The sequence below is a fragment of the Gorilla gorilla genome, chromosome 6 (assembly GCF_029281585.2).
Source record: "Gorilla gorilla gorilla isolate KB3781 chromosome 6, NHGRI_mGorGor1-v2.1_pri, whole genome shotgun sequence".
Lineage (NCBI taxonomy): Eukaryota > Metazoa > Chordata > Mammalia > Primates > Hominidae > Gorilla > Gorilla gorilla.
This window is the reverse complement of record NC_073230.2, coordinates 125,980,939-126,003,794: the sequence shown is the minus strand read 5'-3', so window position 1 is coordinate 126,003,794 and position 22,856 is coordinate 125,980,939. Positions and strand designations below refer to the sequence as shown.

Sequence of the window (22,856 nt, the reverse complement as noted above, 5' to 3'; positions counted from 1 at the left end):
AAGTCATAACTTAATATGTGGAATAAGCTTTCCAAACAGTACCAAACAATTCAGGAGATTTATTAAACAGCTAGTAACTATTTCACTTGTCAGCCTCAGACTCCACAAATGCACCCAGGTCAGAAAAAGAAAAACCAGTTACCTCAGGCTTATAACGCTAATATCCTAAGAAACCTCCAGAATCAGTTGTGAAATAGTAATAAAGCTATAAACTTCTTGTATACTTCTCAAGAATTCCCAATCATCTGGTCGTTCATATTATCAGCAAAAATTTATTGATTCATATTAGATCCTGAACTAACGTATTCTTTAAGAACCATCTATTCTACAAAAAAATGTATTCACTCAGGAAAAAAAAAAGACTGATTCTAATTTTTAAAGCTACAAATTAGAGTACATTCAATGCCAAAGAAGAGGAGAAATTAACTCTATAAACCTAACTCAGTTTTATCTACTTAAAAATGTGAGGTAGAGAAAATTCCAAAAATATTCATGAAAACCAATGTCCTCCTGCTGGCAGCAGTGGTTAATGGAGATATTTCCCTTATTAAAAATGAAAAAGCCTTAAAAAAACTTTAATCAAATTGCTGTGATGAGAAAGGTTCTGACAGCTATGAAATTGACTCAGTTAAAATTTCTACTATATATGCGTGTTTTACTTTAAGCAAATTAGATGTACCAAATAGAATTTAAATTTGCAGATGAATTATTTGCTTTTGAAAGAAGTCTGCCACCCCTCAAAAAAATTAAAAATAGAAAATGTTTCTTCCATTCATTTGAAACAGTCTACTGACAAAAGAAATCAATGCACAATTTCAGGAAACAAAGGCGAGCCATATTCTGCATCCCTGAATTATTGTTCCAGCCTGACACCACACACAGCTGGTGTTACTCAGACTCCACTTCCTCAACAAGAGAGGCTGGAAAAGGTCAATTTAATATTAAAAACAAACAGACTATAGTCAGGTGTGCAGCTGGTAATTCCAGAGCATACGAAGACCCAAGCACTCAGGGACCTGTGTATTTTATATCTTTAAAAAAAAAAACTGCCCAGCTTGCCAGTCCTCTGCATGGAATCAAATGTAAACATGGTCTTGGCCTCATGAAAGTCTGAAGGAAAATTATTCATGTTGCAACACCACAGTAAAAGTTTTTCATTCTAAGCATAAGTCCTGGAGGGTAGCAATGCTTTTTCCTGATCACCCTTACACAACTAAACAAAACATGTTGGATGCATGTTAGTATAAATCCTAAAAGAAACAAACCAGAAAGTAAACTCTTAGGTGTATTATTTCCCTTCTTACATAGTGATAACTCTGTCCATCCCAATTAAAAGTCAAAAAGGGTTTATGAAATTCCTCAGTGAAGAAAATGCCACTTAATCCATCTAAATGGAGGTCAAACAATGCAAAGCATGCTATGACATCTGTATCAAAATATCATAAAGCTTTTTAAAAAAAAGAACTTATATGCATGACTTTAAGAAAATCTAACAAAGCTACAGACATATAAATTAGATAAACCAATGAGTGATTATTAGTATTTAGAGTCTCCTTAAATATTAAGTTAAAATATGATACCATTACAAAGGTCTAAATTCCATTCACATTTCAGACATTTTCATGAATAAAGAAAAGGTATTGACCTTATTGTGTTTAATAAGCAAGATACTCTGAGAGGTGAGCATAAAACCTAGAACCACTGATGTTCTGTCTTTAAATAACTTTTAACCCCTCACACATCATAGATTTTCATACAGCAAATGTTTAAATGGGCATATTGAATGCAATTGGAAGGATAAACAATAACATAAATGACTAATATAATAATACCTAATAACAGTAGGTAGCATTCATTGAGCCTTTACTAGGCAACAAATATTTTAAGGCATTTAAAACTCACAACAGGCCAGGCACAGTGGCTCACACCTGTAATCTCACCACTTTGGGAGGCCGAGGCAGGAGGATTGCTTGAGCCCAGGAGTTCAAGACCAGCCTGGGCAATAGAGCAAGACTGCCTCTACAAAAAATAAAATATTAGCAGGGCATAGTGGTGTGCACCTGTGGTCCTATCTACTTGAGATGCTGAGGTAGGAGGATCACCAAGAGCCCAGAGGTTGAGGCTGCAATGAGCTGTGATTGTGTCACTGCTCTCAAGCCTGGGTGCAGAGTGAGGCCCTGTCTCTAAACAAAAAAAGGAAAAAGAACAACAACAATAAAAACCACCTCATAGCAGCCCCATGACACAGTATAAGCCTACTTTACAGGGTAAGAAACTGAAGCCAGAGAAGTTAATCTACTCAAGGTCGTGCAGCTAGTAGAATGAGCATTTCAGTCTATTGACTGACTCCAGAGCATGTAAACCAGAAGAGATGCTCCCTCCATTATAAAGTACAACAGAACATTAAAAAATGCAGGATGAGGCTGGGCGTGCTGGCTCACGCCTGTAATCTCAGCACTTTGGAAGGCTGAGGCAGGTGGATCAACTGAGGTCAAAGGTTCGAGACCAGCCTGGCCAACACAGTAAAACCCAGTCTCTACTAAAAATACAAAAATTTGCTGGGCATGGTGGCGGGCACCTGTAATCCTAGCTATTTAGGAGGCTGAGGCAGGAGAATCACCTGAACCCAGGAGGCAGAGGTTGCAGTGAGCCAAGACTGCACTACTACACTCCAGCCTGGGCAACAGAGCAAGGCTTTGTCTCCAAAAAGAAAAAAAAAAAAAGCATGTATACAAACAGTAATACAAATCAATATAAAGCAGACATGCATGAATTATAATTTCATTCATCTCATCCCCTTAGAATGTAAACTGCCAGACGACAGGAACCAAACTTAGTAAGTTTTTCCATTTAAAACAGTTTTTTCTCGTTATTTGCCATTTGTACATTCAATGCTGCCATTTCTATTCTAGCTTGTACTTTATTTTATATCAAATATATACACAGCATGTTGATGCTGCTATGTAATGTGTTCCTGGTATGGAAATCTTCAAAAATAATTAACCTATCAATTGCTTATCATGTGCCATTAAAGGCTTGCCATTTTACTTATTTCATTTAAGCATTACAACAATCCCATGAGGTTAATATTATCTCCATTTTACAGATGAACAAACTGAAGCTAAGAGATAAGATGCCCAAAGCAACATAGTAAAACTAGACCCCCTTATCTTCCTGACCCAAAGCCCAGGTTCTTAAGCACTGCGTTATATATTTACAATAAAAATAACTAACAGAGTAGGCCTGCCTGGAACTAACTTAGAAAAAGCGTGAGAAAGTCAGCATAGATGAATCTACAATCCACTAAGTATATTCACCCTTGCAGCTTTCAAAAGACTACACTAATTAACTAGAGATTGTTGGAGGATTACTGCTTTATAAGCTGCCTAAAACAAAGGTGGATGAATGTGATATTGTCTGGGGGATGAAATATGTTTATAGATTCATATCTATTATGCACATACATAATATGCTGTTTCAGGTCAATTCAATCTCTATCAAACATGGCTTCAAGTTTAAGGACTTTGAAAATTACTGCAAGTAATGCCAAATAATTAGAAAAAGTTCTTAAAAAATAAATTTAAATTCAATTTAATTTTTAAAGGTGACAAATGTCATCCTGAATCTATTTTTAGAGAAAAGTCTGGTTTCAGATCTCTTGATCATAAGGATCCATAGATTTATTAGAGTCTCAAAAAGGTCGATAACTCAACAGGACTACAGAAACAGCTTAATAAAAAAGGGGATCCTGTTTTTGAATATAAAAACTCATAAATTCAGACCTTTCTAATTAAAGAAATGTGAATATTTGGCAAGAACTGGAGTAAAATATATATAAATATAATAAAGTGATTTCCTAAGATACGACAAACAAGAGAAAGAACAAATGTTCTAAGGGCCATAAAAGTAGCATTTACATAAACATAATTTTTAAATGTTCTAAGTACAAAACCATTCTTTTTTTAATTTTAAAAATATTTTAACTAGGCCAGGCGTGGTGGCTCATTCGTGTAATCCCAGCACTTTGGGAGGCCGAGGAGGGCAGATCACTTGAGGTCAGGAATTCGAGACCAGCCTGGTCAACATGGCGAAACCTCATCTCTACTAAAAATACAAAAATTAGCCACACGTGGTGGCATTTGCCTGTAATCCCAGCTACTCAGGAGGCTGAGGCAGGAGAATTGCTTGAACCTGGGAAGCGGAAGTTGTAGTGAGCCAAAATCACACCACTGCACTCCAGCCTGGGTGACAAAGCAAGACTCCATTGCCAAAATGTGTATGTATATATATATATATATACACACACACATACACACACACATATATGCATACATATATATGCATATATATATACATATATATGCATATATATACATATATATGCATATATATACATATATGTGCATATATATACATATATACATATATATGCATATATATACATATATACATATATATACACACACACACATATACACACACACATACACATTTATTTTAGGTTCAGGGGTACATGTGCAGTTTTGTTATATAGGTAAACTCGTGACTCAGGGGTTTGATATACAGATTATTTTGTCACCTCAGTAATAAGCATAGTACCCAACAGTTTTTTGTGGGTTTTTTTTTTTCTGAACCTCTCCCTCCTCCCACCCTCCTCCTTCAAGTAGGCCCCAGTGTTTGTTATTACCCAATTTCTGTCCATGTGTTCTCATTATTTAGGTCCCACTTAAAAGTGATAACATGCAGTATTTGGTTTTCTTTTCTTGTGTTAGTTTGCTGAGGATAATGGCCTCCAGTTCCATCCATGTTCCTGAAAAGGACATGATCTTGTTCTTTTTTATGGCTGTATAGTATTCCATGGTGTATATGTACCACATTTTCTTTATCCAGTCTACCTCTGATGCACATTTAGGTTGATTCCATGTCTTTGATATTATGAATAGTACTGCAGTGAACATATGCATGCATGTGTCTTCATGGTAGAATTACCTGTATTCCTTTGAGTATATATCCAGTAGTGGGGTTGCTGGGTTGAATGTTAATCCTGTTTTTGGTTCTTCGAGGAGTTGCCACACTGCTTTCCACAATGGCTGAACTAATTTACACTTCCACCAGCAGTGTATAAGCGTTCCCTTTTCTCTGCAACCTCACCAGCATCCGTTATTTTTGACTTTTTAATAACGGCCATTCTGACTGGTATGAGATGGTATGTCATTGTGGCTTTGATTTGCATTTCTCTAATGATTAGTGATATTGACCATTTTTTCATATGCTTGTTGGCTGCATTTATGTCTTCTTTTGAAAAGTGTCTGTTCATGTCCTTTGCCCACTTCTCAATGGGGTTGTTTTTTGCCTGTATGTATAAACAATTCTAATCTATTTGTTAAGACATACCCTCAAAAGACTTCTTCATGACAACATCTGTTTAGTGAAATCTCACTTTCCAGGTTATTTAAGATTTTTACAAGTGCAAATAATTCCTCCAAATTCAAATTAATGATGCTTTACTAATACCACCACTTTTACATTTACTATATGTTCCCTAGAAACATATATTCAGTGGGTAATATAAGTCACTCCACTCCAAATAAGTATTCTTCTATCAATGAAAAATATCCTAACTATTCTTTTAATTTTATAACTGGTTTCACCATTGTGAGAGAAATTAAAGACCTAAATTAAACGACAAATATACCATGTTCATTAATTGCAAAACTTAATATTGTTAAAATGTCAAACCTCCCCAAGTTACTTTATAGATTAAATATACTCTCAATCAAAATCCCAGGTCTTTTTGTAGAAATTGACAAGCAAATTTAAAAATGCATAGGGATATGAAAGGATCAAGTATAGCCAAAAGAATTTTGAAAAAGAACAGACTTGGAGGGCTTACACTACCTGATCATAAAGCTATACAGTAATAACAATTATAGTATTGGCCTAAGGATAAATATACAGATCCCTAGAATAAAATAGACTAGAAATATAGGGTGAATTGACTTCTGATAAAGTTGCCAATTCCATGGAGAAATGACAGTCTTTTCAAGAAATGGTGCTAGAAGAAGTGAATATTCATTTCACTAAAAAAAAAAAAAAAATGAACATTTACCATTACCTCATATTACAAACAAAAATGTACTAAAGATGGATCATAGCACACATAGAAGCAAAACACATAAAACATCTGGAAGAAAATACAGGAGAAAAATATTCATGACAATAACATAAGCAAAATATTTTTACATAGGACAGAAGAAATTGATAAACTGGACTTCATCAAAATTAAAAACTTAACATTATTAAGAAAATAAAAAGGAAAGCTACAGAGTATAAGAAAATATTGTCAATACATACACCTGACAAAAGATTTGTATCAAAATATATGAAGAACCTTCAAAACTCGGTAATAAGAAGACAACCTCATTTTTAAAACAGGCAAAGGATTTGAACAGACACAACCAAAGAAGATATACAAATGGCCAAAAAGAACATGAAAAGTTGTTCGATATGATAAGAATGAAAGACATGCAAATTAAAATCACAATATACCATTACACACCCACAAAATTAGCAAAAATTAAAAAGACTGACAATACTAAATGTTGGCAAGAATGTGAAGCAAGTGAACTCCCATCCATTGCTAGTGGGAATGTAAAACGGTATAACCACTTTGGAAAATGGTTTGGCAGTTTCTCAACAATGGCATGCCTAGGTATTTACCTAAGAGAAATGAAAACATATGTCCACATAAAGAAATATACACGAATATTTATATATGCAGCATATATGTTTATAGCTATATATTTAACATACAAAATATGTGTTAATTATCCATGTTATTGTTAAGGTTTACAGTCAAGAGTAGGCTATCAGTAGTTACGTTTTTAGTGGTAAAAAGTCATGTGGATTTTCAACTGTGCAGGGATCAGAGCCTCTAACCCCTAAGTTGTTCCAGGGTCAACTGTATAGGCATTCCTGCCCACAACCCCAGCTGAGCCCTAAGTCAACAGCTAACCTCAACTGATAGTATATGCCAGAGCTATCCTGGAGATCCAGTTCAGGTGAGCCTTTAGATGACTACAGCACTGACAGAAATCTAACTGCAAGAGACGCTTCATGAGAACCACCAATGGAGTCCAGTCAACCCATAGAACTGTGAAAGATAATAATACATAATTGTTTTAAACCAGTATGTTTTGAGGTAGTTTGTTGTGTAGCAATGGGTAACTGAAACATCATTATACCAACACAAGACTTAGGAAAGTTTCAGATGAGAAATTCAGACTTCTGAGACAAGTCCGGGCTTGGACCATCCATGTGTACCACCAGGCCAGACCCTACCAAAGCCTCCCCCTGAAAACTAGGTGTTCTAGAAGAAGCCAGAGGTGGAGGAGGTAGTAAAGAATACCCCAATGGAGTCACTGTGATTTCCTAATCTATATGCATTACAGTCGGGCTTGCTATTGCCCAAAATATGCCAAAAAGCCTCAATCTTAACAGTCTGAAATGCTCACAAAAAAAAATGTAAAATAATTTTTCTAGTTCCTGAAATTATATCAGTATTGCAAGCAAACAATTCTCAATTTTCATGCTGTACATAAACTGATGATTATTAGTAACTCATTATTTTTACTTAACCTTTAAGAATGGTAAGCAAACTTAGATTAGACGTAGTCAACTTACCAGTACATGGCAAACTATCAGTATATGGTAGTTTACCGACTAAGAAATTTGGGCTTAGTAATAAAAGTCCATATGCTATTATTTTGTTTGTTCCTGCTCTGAAGGATGACAAGAGCTGATTACTGGCATGTTTCTGACATGTACCCATTATGTGTGATAAACTCCTTAGCCTAGAAAATTTTATTAAACTCAATATTAACACCCTACAAGCCCACACATCATATTTTCAATGATATTACCTTAATCCACAGCAGATTCAAATTTTAAAGAACATGAGCACTTGATATATGCTAGGTACCCTGCTACACCCTGGGGATTTATCGTCAACTGATAGAAATTTCATTCAGAAGAGCCCAGTGATGGCTCTGAATCATTAACACATTGACATTACTGAGAACCATAATGTGACACAGACTGGTGTGCTTATTTTATATCATTCATTCATTTTAGAGACAGGGTCTTGCTTTGTTACCCAGGCTTGTCTTCAACTCCTGGGCTCAAACAATCCTCATGCCTCGGCCTCCCAAAGTGCTGAGATTACAGGCATGGGCCACCATGTCCAGCCCAGAGTCTAAAGAGAGACATTTCTGGAACACTTAAGATTCTTAACTTAATTTTATTTTATTTTTGAGACGGAGTCTCACTCTGTTGCCCAGGCTGGAGTGCAGTGGTGTGATCTTGGCTCATCACAACCTCTGCCTCCTGGGTTCAAGTGATTCTCCTTCCTCAGCCTCCTGAGTGCTGGGACTACAGGCATGCGCCACCATCTCCCGGCTAATTTTTGTATTTCAGTAGAGACAGGGTTTCACCATGTTGGCCAGGCTGGTCTCAAACTCTTGACCTTGTGATCCACCTCCCTTGGCCTCCCAAAGTGCTGGGATTACAGGCGTGAGCCACCGTGCCCAGCCCTTTATTCTTAATTTGGTAAGTATTTGTATGTTTATTTAAATATTTGTGTGTCTATTACTCATACTTACATGGAAAACACTTGCACTGATAAAGTGTTGTGAGTGGACAATATTCCATCCTTTAGTGGCTGATGCTAATCCTGCAAGAGTGCCATGACCAATCAATGATGCTTGCCACAGGGCATCTGGCATTTGCCAACCCTGACCCATTTCATTTCATTAGTTTCATACAGTCTCCTCCCCTCAAACCTCCTATTGGGTCCCTTAAAATATTCCCATCATAGAACTTCCAGTCTTCACCCAGCCTTAAGAAGTGACATCTCTCTTCAGCCAGTATTTTCCACTGCTGAACTCTCTCTCCACAAACGCCCCTTGATAAGCCCTACCCTGGCAGATATCCAGGCCCCCAAAGGCCAATTCCCCTAACACAGAGAGTTCATTGGATAAGTCACACTGTAAGCTTAGACGGTAGATGGTTAAACCCTGGTACTACATGGTAGAGCCATGATATGAATCCAAGCAAGTGAAAGCCAGAGTCTCTGCAATTAGTTGCTGCATCTGGCATGTGGTTGCTGCCATTTCTAAACATGCATTAAATTGCATATTCATTTTTTTGCTCATAAGTATCTGAATTAATTACTAATACAAATAAAATATATTGAAAATCTTACTATTTACTATTCTAGCATGGTAAATGGGACCTTTTAAATAATATAGCATTTGTGCACTTTCTTGTTAAAAACATTAATAATTATGTTAACTCATGCTTTATACTGACTAGGAAAAAATGGAAGGATATCAATACACTTCAAAAAAAGAACAAAAAAATGACTATACAATTTATAGTCTATAAATGACTATACAATTTGTAACGTCCATATAGTCTCATATTGAAAATTTAACAGTATTTGAACATAAATTAATGCAGTGACTATTATTAATGTTTAAAAAATACACATGATAAATGACTTTTCCAGCTCAGAATCCATAACAACAATGAATCCTATTCACATCCTGTGTAACTCCAAGGGGATGCTATGGGGAAAGTTTCCATATATGGTAATTTTCCCCTTAGACTCCCCACAGTTTATACAGGATATGAATCTGGTCCATTGTGACAATGAAAACAACAAATCACTGAAGACTCACATGTAATTTTTTTCTGAACAAACTACAGACTAACAAATAGACCAATACTGAAGGGAAAATAAGAAATCTGAGGATTTAAAAATAACCATTGCATATTTTTACTCCATTTCTGTACTAGTATATAAATATGCAGAAGAAAAAAATTTCCTTATTTACTTTAAAATATTATCTTGATACTAAAAATTACAATGTCAACTACTAACAGCCAAGGAACTCAAACGGAAATTTCACATCAGATGTGTGTTATCAGAAAAAAAGAAAAAGTGATATGGTAAGATGAGTCAAATACATTACATGAGCTTTAGTTTTTCAAGCTCCTGTATGACTATGTTCCAGTATAATGCCTATAATCTATAATTATTTTTCCATGTTTGTGACTTCAGCAGTCTGTGGTTTTCTACTTATCTAACGTCATGCAATATTTTTCTTTTACATTCAATGCTCTAAGTGCAGACTTAGAGGTGGGTTTTTGTGCACATACTTAAGTATTTCTATTTTTGTTTTAAGATGAAAGCATCTAAAATCCGATGCAGCTAAATCTAATAACCAGATTAATGTTATTAATGGGAAAGGAAAATGGCTCATGTTCCTAAATTACCTAGTTTCATATGACAAATAATAATAAAAAGGAAAACCAAATAGAGTACTAAAATGCCAAACATACTAACAGCAACAACAGCAGTCTCTGACACAATGATTTAGTAATAATTAGATGCTTATTTTGAGAAATGGTCCAGATGTGAACAGCCATTTTTGAATGACCATAGTTACTATTCAAATCTCAGCCAATTCACAGAAATTACACACCAAAACAACAGGCCCAAGTTTAATCTCACATGTGACCAGTTACCAAGAATGGCCTGAGATGCACATAAAAGAGTACAACTCACTTTTTTTTTTATCAAAGAGATGTCTGTTTAACTACAGTATCTTGATGACTTAATATTGCTAGAGTATTATTCATTTGACTACCTCTCACACACTGGCTCAAAATTTCAGAAAATTATCTAGTTCTTGGTAACATGGTACCACACTCCCTATTAAAACTGAGAAGCTGTCAGTTTCAACTTAATGCACTCATCAGTAATGAAAACCAAAAGCAGCAACTGAACTTTTGGTGCCCATCAAAGACAAATCACATGGGGTATCAAACTGTATCCCAAATTACTGCCAGCATCTGGCTGCCTACCCCAGGTGATGTAGCTATCCAGGGAATGACAGGGAGTATGTGTGGACCAGCCACACCAGAGCTAAAGAGGACTCCTGATCCCCTGACACAGCCATCCACTAGTTTCTCATCTCCACTAAGCTCAGGTTGGGGGATCCTACTAAAGCTTTGTTGGTTCTCTGGTGATTTATTTTCCCCCTCCACAGATGCTCTAGATGTTCTTTTTAATTATTATAACTATACAAAAAATTTTGGAAGAAGGATAAAATAATGCTATTTGCCCCAGGGACACTCTGTTTCTCAGCAGGTAAGGTGTTGCTCTCTTCACTGAACTAATAAGGTAGGTGCTTTGGAAGATGCATTAACGTGTTAGACCAGGGCACAATTCCCACCACAGTACTTAAGTGGTACCCTTGAGAATTGAAAAAGCAAAACATGGGAGAGGAGACAAGAGGAGGACTGAGCCCAATAAATGCTAATTAAATAATTCATCATACTTAAAGTATCCACTCTTTGAAGAATAACTGGCTTTATCAAGGAGGATGTAACCAGATGTCAGCAGTGCAAAATCAGTTTTCCTCAAAACCATTTACTCCACAAAAAGAAAGGATGAAATTTTTTCTCCCTTTCTCCCTAAAAATATTTTCTCCTCTTATAAAATTTTAAGAGAAAAATTGTTTAATTTTGAAGAATTTAATCAATTTATTTTAAAATATATCATTAAATCAGCCAGGTGTGGTGGCTCACACCTATAATCCCAGCACTTTGGGAGGCTGAGGCAGGAGGATCACCTGCGGTCAAGGGTTCAGGACCAGCCTGGCCAACATGGTGAAACTGCATCTCTACTGAACAAAAATACAAAAATTAGCTGGGTGTCATGGCACATGCCTGTAGTCCCAGCTACTCGGGAGGCTGAGGCAGGAGAATCACTTGAACCCAGGAGGCAGAGGTTGCAGTGAGCCAAGATTGTGCCACTGCACTCCAGCCTGGGCCACAGAGCAACAGGGTGAGACTCCGTCACACACACACACACACACGCACACACACACTATATATATATATATATATATATAATCAAATTAAGAACTCCAAATATACATTTTAATTATCACCTTCCTCAACAAAACTTGATAGTACTTTCTTCTTACACCTAAAGTATTCTGACCACAGAAACTAAAACTGTATATCTTCAAAGCAGTTAAAGAGCAGACACACTACTCCCATTTTTAGACATGGGAAATTTTAGTAAAGGAAAAGCTCAGTGAAATACATCAAGATGGTAATAAACGGAGTTACAGAAGCTATACTTCCTGCTTTGTGATGATTAGTCTACACATACTATAGAACACCCATTTCAAAGTGAGCCCAAAATAGATTGACTGTGGCCAATCTGCACAACTGTGGGAGATTCAGATTCACTAAGTCAAAGAGATGAGACTAGTATCATTGGAGATATTGATGAAAGCAGTGTCAGGCATAAAAGAGCATTTATTAATTCTATTGCCATAGCTGTGTAAGTCTTTAACTTTGAAGAACTAGCGTTTACTCTTCCACATAAATTTTTTGGTATTTTAAAGGCTTTTTTTGTCTGTTTTTTTGGTGAGGAAGGGTGCAAGTATTTAAAACAATATTATTTCAGTAAGACAGAATGTATTATAATGTGATATCCAGGCTACTGCAAATTTCTGACCTCAAAGGTCTGAAACATAAAATCAACTTAATCAATACAATATTTGAAAATGAAGACATTTCCTTCTCTTACAGCAAAGAGCAAGGGGGAGATAAAGAAAGTTTAAAAGAGGCACTTACAACATGAATCTATGGCATCAGAAGTCAGAATAGTGGTTACCTTTTCATGAAGAGGGGAAATAATATTGACTGGGAAAGGCCACAAGAGAACTTCCAGGGGAAATGGAAATGTTCTGTATTTTGAGCTGAGTAGAGTTCTATGGGTATAAACATGGGCAAAAATTCACTGAGCTGCACACCTAGACTTAAGCATTTTACTGCATGTAAATCATACCTCAATTTAAAAAGTAAAAGCATCCTACACAAGTAAGGCACTGCAACCATAATCAAGGGTAAGAATCACGAAATCAGAATAAGTTAGAAAAAAATTAACCCTTACCAGGATCTACCACAGTACTGTATACAGAATAGATAGTTAAACAAGTATTTCTTATGATAATTTAGTAAGAACACCCTAGATGGTTTGGGAGATCCCTTTTGAACTAATTGGAATTTCAAATGCGACTATTTTCCTGAATATTTTAAATATAGTTTCAAACTTAAAAAATAGCCTCCAAAAGGTTGACATCAAAGGCCAAGAAAGCTATGTCTCAGAACACAAAGAAAATACACTTGTCCTAACACTGAATGCAGACTTAGGGTATCTTCTTTTTTTATTATTATTATACTTCAAGTTCTGGGGCACATGTGCAGAATGTGCAGGTTTGTTACATAGGTATACATGTGCCAAAGAAAGCAATTCATTTTCAACACGATATCCACTGACAGTACGAATCTACCTATAAGCAAGAAACAGAGCTTAACACTCACGAAAGACAAAAAATGCTAAAAACCTGTATGATAGTATTCTGTCTTCTGAAGGATATTCTATTCTCTTCAGTAATTTAGCAGCTACGGAGGCCACAAGCAACCAGCAGTTTTCACACATACCATACAGTGCATAGGTGATATTATCAAAAGATCAGGTTTGATGATCAGGAAAAGCTATGTGTCTGCTTGGTAACACTGAGCAGACAATGTTAGAGTCCCTAGTCCAAGAACCAAAGACTTCTGCACTGAGTTTTAACTTCCATTTTTGGCTAAACCAAGTAACAGGTCTAATTTTCCTTTAGTATATAATTATTTCTGTCCATACCTAGGCTCCTGCATAAACAAAATTCCATGACTGAAATGAAACTGGATGGTCTTTGACACTTAGTGATTTATTTCTATTTCTTAGATAACCAATTCTGAATGCACCATTAAGTGAATTAAAAAATTATGCCTAAATTATTAGGAAATAATACTGTCACATGCTGAATGGGACATTACCTGTCACTATTATCCTAACACAACTTTGAATAGGCAATGTGGTAGTCTGAGATGAGAAGCTTCTACAGCGAAACAAAAGTAATTAACCTTTTTAAAAAGCCAGTCAAGAAACAAAAGAACTGAGGATTATTAGCTCTCTCGAAATGCTACTATTCTGCAATAATCAGCTATGCACAAACAGTCACACTGATCACCTGAGATCAGAAAACAAAGGTCAAATTACGAGTTCGTAAGAAATCAGTTTCCTAAATTCCTCCCCTAAACCCCTTCTCCCTAGCAAAGATAGTGGCTTGCCAATATTTAATGCTCTAGCCAGCAGGTTGAAAGTCTCTTTAGAAATTCTTATCTCTTTTAGAAATTCTTAACTGTCATTTTTGCTAATAGACAATGACAAAATATTCTGCAGAGCCTGTACAACTGCATTGACGTTATATTTCTATATCAACATTAAATAATCCTCACATAGTTTGGTTATAATTTTTAAAATATCCATTGTAGCTGTCTACAACTGCTGTCCTGCCTGGCCCATTGTGCAGGGCCTTCTCTGCACCAAAGCAATTTCATTGTATAAGTTTTTAAAAAGATATGATCCTGCTGGACTGTGATGCTAGCCAGCGTATCAAAATTGAAGCCACTGTGGGAAAAAAAAAAAAATCCATCCTCAAAAATAAAGCGATTTCTTATTCATTCTGAATCTACCTATAATGTCTATGTTTTTGTAAAAATATGGAAGAAGAGTATATAATGATAACTATTTATCTCTTTAGATGAAAAAATGTAAGCCTTTCTTTCCTTTATAATAAACACTATCATCTCAGATCCTCCCAGTATCTATTTTAAGGTTTAAGCACCATTACGGAGCCTACAACAATAGATCAGTGACAGGCCTGATCCCATCAATTAACACATTCTAGGGTGGCTGTATGGATTCTGGTTTTCCTACCTCCCTCTTAGAGGCCTGGTTTTGACACATTGACATCCCTGGCCTTAAGGATGAATAACCCAGTTAAGGGGAGTTCCTTCCCTGAGACCAATTCCTTTGTAATTAGAGCCAAAATACAAAGGTTGTTAATGACCTAAGGCAAAGTGATATGAACTCTAAGCCAATGAAACCATGACAGCAAGCAGATTTCTAAATAGCAGAGAAGTGGGATCCATTTACTTACATGAAGATTCAGTGCCAAACATGGCTGGCTCCAGAGGCTGCTTTTTAAAAATTAGAAGAAAGAAAAGGGAAAAAAAAAAGAAAGAAAAGCGAGGAGAGTGTACATGTGAGAGTGAAGAGATGAGCCGGCTACACAGCAGGGGTCATGAAGCCAGACAATGCAGTCCAAGCTGTGTCCAGCTGCCAGATTCTCCTGTTACGAGCTTCAGTTTTCTCCCGTGTGATTGAAATGCAAGGTCTCTTAACAGCACCAAAAACCGAAGAGCTGCTTTTGAAAATCCACTAGGCAAATGAAGGCCGACGTGGCTCTTCTGGGATGCAGTGAGGCTGGACTAGGTAGCAGCAGGGGCAGGACTGGGAGCAGCAGCAACAGCGGATACTGCAATCCCCAGCCCTGCTGTAGCAGTAAGACAATAGCAGGGCTTATGCATACGCTGGATGACGTCAGGGACACTGCACAGACCGACTGCGCCGCTTGAGCCAGAGGCTCCAGGGGCTCCAGGAGAGCAGCGTGATTGAAAGGGGAATTCCTTTGTCACAAAATGCACAAGACCGAGAGCCACGTATACATTCCCCTCCTGCGCAGCTCTTCATCCCATGATACCAGGCAGTAAAAGAGGACTCAAAGAAATTTAAATATTGGCTTTATAGCAATTAACCACAAAGACATCATGCATATCAGTCTTCTTGGTTTTGCGCAGCATATAGAAAGAACTTTTCAAGGGAATTAAGAATATCAGAAATGAGAAACATTATCTGCCTTTAGAAGTAATTACAGAAGAGTTCATTGTTATTTTCTCGAAGCTTATGGTAGATTGACAGATCAAGGATTGTACACTCAATCACAAGTATGTGAAAATATGTATACTATTACACATATATTCTAGGCACATAAATACATACAAATGTAACAGTAAAATAGTAATCTTAAGTACTTAGAACACTGCTTGGCACACAGTGAGTACTCAAATGCAGGCAATTCCATTACTAGCTATTTTGCAACTATTATTCAAATGTGAAAAACGCTGCTCTAGGAATATATTTACATACATGTATTTCTCCTATTTCTTCATCGTGCCTTACATGAATTTCTGTCATTTTCCAGAGCAACTCAGTCATTTTAAGGCTGTGTGCACACACCTGTGTATACCTCTGTATGAGTAAGCATTTGTGACCAACCCATTTCTTTTTGATCTACCCACACAAAGAAATAATTGAAAATATTTTATCTCTTGACTCACTGGAACAAAAAATGTCTTCCTGTATTACCATATTCTTATAAATCTGTTTTTAAAGAAAAAGTACTAGAAGCATATGAACTTTCATTAGCTATCCAACACAAGCCAAAAAAAGAGTTTCGTTATGTTTTTAAAATACTGAAATGCACAAAAAGTAAATATATATACATATATACATAACCCCACAATCCCACACTTTTAAAATCATATATAGTAGAAAGTTCAATAGTTCAAGTCTCCTCTCCACCCATTCATCCAAGGTATATGCCTTTTCTAATTAATTTCTTGTGTTCACAAAGACATGTCTTGATCTCAATACAGTTTTTAAATATTAAATTCTGCTATGAAAGTGGAACCACATATTACTTTAACATCTAAAAATATCATTAGTACTTTTTCTGGTCAGTATATGTAGGATCTACCTCATCCTTTTAAAGACTGCATAAGATTCCACTGTATGAATGTACCACAGTTTATTCAGGGTAACTTGAACTTTAGCTTACTAAAAATGCTGAGCCATTAAGAAGAAGATTTGATGATGCTACATAAGATAAAGAACAAATCATCTGTTGCGGGAAAGAATAACAATAGCTAATATTTACTGAGTGTTTACTATGTGCCAGGCACTATCCTGGGTCCTTTACATGTATAAACCCATTTAATCTTCGTAATAACTCTACAAGGTATATACCACTTTTATCCACATTTGACAGATGGTTAAATACTTTGTCGAGGTCACACAGGTGGTGAATGATATGCTGGGCTTCAAACTCAGGAGTCTGGATCCAAAGCAATGCTCTTAAGCACACTACAATAATGCCTCTTTCTTGAACAATGAATAAATAATCAGCAAAATTATATTTAAGGATTTAACTGAAATGAAGGGAAAATAGAAACCAACTCAAAACGTGAAGGAAAAAAAATCCTTAAAAGAGAAAGGTCATCAGAGAAAGAAAAAAAATCACAGAAAATTGCAGGAATTAATAAAAATGTATACCTTCAAAAACAGTCACATCAACAACCAAGGGGGAATATCAATAATGATGTTGAAATGTAACTGTAGGAAGTGGGAAAGGATAATACAGTTCAAAAGGGTGGAACCTTAAAGCCAGAATATTGTCTTACATAAGATCTATTTTAAATTGCATATGAGATGTTGTCACATAAATAGTCACTCAAATAGTGGACGGATGTGGCCATCAGAAAGGCAAGAGGGAAAAGAGAATGAGAAAATGGCCCCTGGGTTAGATATTTTCAAACAGAGGCAACGGTCTACATGTAACAACTGCTTTGCCGACTCATTTATGTTGCTCCTTTTATTGGCTCATACATGAGAGGGTGTGTATATGTGTAGGAAAATGCATTTTTCTGAGGGCCTATATTTACTTCTTGGCACAGGCTTCTAAGAGTTAAAGGCTGTGATTTTTTTAAGTCTACTTTTTAGACAACTGTAACAGGATCAGTATGCTAAAAACATCAGGCATCTCACTTGCCAGGAAAACCGGACACAAATCACACCCTCTGACTCCTATGAAGATTTCTGTTATGTGGAGGCCTGAGGCATTTCTAAACACTTTAGAACGTTTGGATCCACATTGTTGAAGACCCATCTTTGACCAAAATGATTCCAAAAGTTTAGTTCATTCCAGTTCTCTCCTCTAGTCAGCTCAGAGAAGGAACACAAAGTTTAACATGTTGTCTAAAGAAAATGTAATGAAGAAAAATGAAGGATGAATAAAACTGGTCTGATATCCCTTACTAACCCCCCTCCAAAAAAAAAAAAGTCATATAATACAATCCAAACCCAAAGTGATCTTTGGCTTAACCACTCTGTCTGAATACCCCTGCCTGCAACCTTGCCCTTCCTTCACAGTAAAGACAGTGCTGTTAATTTCTAGATAAAGTTAGCAACGAAAGGAAGGAAAACATTCAAAATAGTTTAGTGGTCAAAATAATAATCATTAAATGAGAATGCTATTGACAAAGAACAATTATAGCGAAAATCTTAAAGTCAGTCAATAGTCACTTTTATAGGAAAGCCTATCAAGCATTCACTCAACAACTATTTTCTGGAAGCTTACTGTTCTACACTCTAGGCATCAGCCATGAACAGAGTCCCTCCCCTATGAAGCTTGTATCTTAGTGAGTGAGACAGAGAAACAAACACGTGACGTGTCAAGTGATGGTATATGTGATGAACAAAGATAAAGAGGAATTAGAGGATAAGGAGTAATTGAATGAGAAGGTTATTTTAGGTAAAATTATCAGGAAAGGCCACTCTAAAAAGGTGACATTTCAACAAGACCTGAAAAAACCACATGGTTAGCCTGAAAACCACGTGGAAGGAAGAGTGTTTCATGCAAAGGCCTTAATAGAAGTGTTTTGGGCCCCTTAAATTATTTTAATAATAAATCTATTCTTGAATCATCAAATATCAGTTTTGAAAAATATCCCCTTCAGTGCTATAATGATGCCATTAGTACAAAAGTGATTGTGCTGAAAGCAAAATAAATGCTCTTCTCTAATACAAAAAAAATCATTCTGCCATGAACTGAAAACATGAGTTGTTCTCTTCAAAGTTTAATAGATTAAACATAGCTATCTTTGCAATGAATGTGTAAATGTTTATAAAAATCACTATGAAAGACAACATTCAAAAGGGCTTCTCACCACATCAGACAGGTAATTTAATTAATGTATTTATTAATGTGGTAAGAACTTAAACCATATTTTTTTCTCTACAGCACACACAACTAAATTTGAAAGTGCCATGTGAATTTCCTTAAAGTCACCTCCTTTGTTCACTTCACACTAAAGTTCTTAGTTTCTTAGGATTCTCTTGATGTCTGTTTAGAATGTTAAGGCTGTACATCTTAAACTATCAATTATACATATATAAAGTATTAAGAACAACAAATGTTTTAATGGCAATATACAAACTATAGAAAATGAAAGAATTCTTCAATGATGGTGTTCTTTGTGGGAGGAGGTACAAATTTATAACTAAAAGCATACTCATAGTAAAGCTCTGTGGTAGGATTTTACAAATTTGATTTCTCTGCATATGGCTAAAATGTGTTCCTTCCTGCTTCAATGTAGTACCACACATAAAGCGAACCTTCTAAAAAGGTGGGTGCATTTTATTTCAGAGCCCTGGAACAAAAATTCTGGCATGCTAATCTTATGAGGAAAAGAAAATCAAAATGCACACACAAGACACAGATACAGGTATACTTGCTTTAAAGAAACCCTAACATAGAATACTAAAGATTTATAAAACAAATCTTTTGGGGCAATTAATTGCTTTAAAATGTTTTATCTTCAAAAAGTATCTACCACAGAAGTCCTTTAAATAGCAAGCTCCTAAAAGCTATATTTTAAATGAGCAATTTCACAAAACTTTTATTTGCACACTGTAATTAACTGTCTTGCCAAAGATCTACCTACAGTTATAATTTATAGATAATGTGTAAGTAGAGTTCAATCCGGATGCACACTGGAATTTATATTACACTGGGTATGAAAAGTGGCCTCTCTCTGCCCTAGAAAAAATATTTTCCAATTATTCGTTCTTTAGTTTAAAAGCAATCTGTCAGCAAACAATGTTGCCATTCCCCAAAAGTTCAAATTTAGGGCAATATAATTCTGAATTGGTTGCACAAATTTTGGGCAAAGACTCATTTCCCTACCTGATCACTGCTTCACCTCCCACCCACACTTTTACCCTACCAGATGTAAGGGAATCGCCCACTTACTCATCAAGTAACCACCACCCATGGTTAATCTAACCTTATTTCTAAACATGTACCAATTTACCATTCAGTGAAACTAGAAATTGAGAAACAAGTCTATGCAATTTAAAAAAGGAAAAGGTTAGAAAGGTCAGAAAAGGTCAGAAAACTCTGGGCACATTTATACTCAGAAAATTTAGGATAAAAACTGAAATTCTCCAATTCACTTCATTACATTAACACCATCTAAAAGAGCCATACACAAGCACAAAACCACCACCACAATAACAGAAACTCTCTGTAGACTGTGTACATATTTTATTCCCTGTGTGGAATAATCTGAACTCAGATGTTTGTACTTTAAATCCTCTGGCTTAAGAGGGGAGAAATGTGGATTAACTACGGGTTGGAGTTTATTTTAAGTCCATTTAAGTATGATCCAACTGAAATGGAAGAAACAACAAAGGTATGTCTCAGAAATTCCCTTAAGCACTTATCCTAAATTAATCACAATTTGGATAAAACAAATTCATACAATACTCAGGAATAAACTGATGCCCAATATTTTTAAAGTACTCACACAATCAATATAGTTTTTAAAATATAAATTCAAAATATTATTTTTAAAGTAATTCTACATAACTGGAAAATATTTAACATTTAATTTTACCTGTATAATCCATAATGAAGCAGTAAGCAGGAAACTGAGTATTTTCCAAGTACAACTCTATCAGCCAGAAAATGAAACGGCTCCCTGGACTGACGAACCGTTCTGGGGAAGCCTCCTGCCATGTGACATGAAGCACACCCACACTTCTGCTTATCTCTCTCAAGCGGCAACGGCTGGGCTCTGCTCTCCTTTGCCTGGTCTTTTAAAGTCGTCCTTAGAAATGTCTCTCAGAAAATAACTGTTATTTACTCCCATTTCCCTCCTGTATTAATTATGCGGTTAAAACTAAATTTTGGTTTTAGGTTAAAACTCTAAATAAGAGAAAAAATAAATTATTTTATTCCTGTAAGTGAAAAGGACACAAGATATCCATACTTCTTCCTAGTACTCAATGATATGAATGAAGCCACATAACCTGAAAGGAATCAGCATCCAAATTTTTGTCACAATTTTGTCATTACATTCATTCATTTGATAGTACATACGCATATTTTATCCATTTGTCCATTTGAAATACATTTGACTAATTTGAAAACAAACCTAATGAAGGTGATGCAAGAACAATCGTTTATAGCATATCTAAGACCTCCAACTCATTTATCCAAGTCCTAAAATAGACATCAGCTGGAAAGGACATATGGTCATTACTGAGACACACTCTATCTGATGTAATCTTTAATGTCACATTGCCACATACCCTGAGCCATCTTTTTCCTCCATTGCCAATTGTTTCAATCTTGAGCATATCCTAGCTTATACTTTAAATAAACTTTAACAGTGGCTACTTCATCTTGATACAATTATTTACCTTGCCAAAAGACAAAACATAAATAAATTTTTACTTTTTTTTTTATCTTTTTTTGTAAGCAACCTGAATGGTTGGACAATTTCCAACCCCCACCCTCCACCACTACCAAATTACAACCACTTTGAAGAAGATGAGGTACTAACTGTTTAGAATGCTTTTGCTGGAGTAGTGGGGTGTCTGGTTTTGCTTTTGCTACTTTCCTTTCCACTGAACAGGTTTCTCCAAAAGAAATTATAAAGTTGACAATGCTATAAAATGTGATTTTGAATTTTCAATACAATATCAAAAGTGCGTAATACAAATTCTACAAATTCTAGGATTACTATTATCACTTAACAGATCTCTCCAATAATTTTATTTACTTATTTACTTATTTTTATTTATTTTTGACGTAGTCTCACTCTGTCACTCAGGCTGGAGTGCAGTGGCATGATCTCGGCTCACTGCAGCCTCTGCCTCCTGGGTTCAAGCAATTCTCCTGCCTCAGCCTCCCGAATAGAGTAGCTGGGACTACAGGCATGCAACACCACGCCCAGCTAATTTTTGTATTTTTAGTAGAAATGGGGTTTCGCCACATTGGCTAGGCTGATCTCGAACTCCTAACCTTAGGTTATCCGCCCGCCTCAGCCTCTCAAAGTGTTGGGATTACAGGCGTGAGCCACCTCGCCCAGCCATCTCCAATAATTTTATAAAATAAATAAGAAAGTACCATTTCACTCAGTCGTCTAATCAGTGCTTCCTTACCATAAGCAGAGCGCATTATACCACCAATCTGCTACAGTCAAAAGCTGTTAATTCCCATCAACCTCACCTGTCACTGTTGCTAAGTGAGCCTATCTCATTTATTAGGCCTTAATTCTCTTTATCTTAACCTAGGGTACAGATTGGGAAGCCTTCCACAAGTTGTGACAATTTGATATAATTTCTTCCTGATAATTAAGATGTGCAAATGGTTAGAACATTAATGTTATGATTGTTTTAAAATAGTAAGCTCAAAATGCCTGATAATAACTACCTACATTTACACAAAACTTACAAGTGTGTGGAAACGCTGACTGCCATTATCAAATATCACCTGGAATAACATTTTATGCTTTTCACAATTTAGTAGTTGGCATGGATTTTTAAAGCACTTATCTAATTATCTGAGTAGCATTATCTTAAGACTTTTTATTTTTATGCTGTGTATTTTATAATTCTTAAGAGACAGATATTTTAAGGAAATGCATTTTATTAACGGAATGAAAACATAATGAAATATCTAAATTAGAAAGTA

The 22,856-nt window shown here is 35.9% G+C and overlaps 1 protein-coding gene across 12 annotated transcripts in view; it reads right to left on the bottom strand.

Moving 5' to 3' along the window:
- ST7 (suppression of tumorigenicity 7) overlaps window positions 1-22,856 on the bottom strand; it is a 277,197-nt gene that overhangs the window by 194,779 nt on the left and 59,562 nt on the right. The window contains exon 1 of one of the 12 annotated variants that reach the window (XM_055347483.2): window positions 20,773-21,466. The exons of 7 other annotated variants lie outside the window; for them this stretch is intronic. In XM_055347483.2, coding sequence (XP_055203458.1) covers window positions 20,773-20,785 — 13 coding nt within the window. In that variant the 5' untranslated portion in view covers window positions 20,786-21,466. Of the gene's footprint in view, window positions 1-15,134; window positions 15,782-20,772; window positions 21,467-22,856 lie in introns of those variants that run through there. 4 more of the 12 variants (XM_055347482.2, XM_055347484.2, XM_004046098.5 and 1 more) reach the window with 4 other exon arrangements.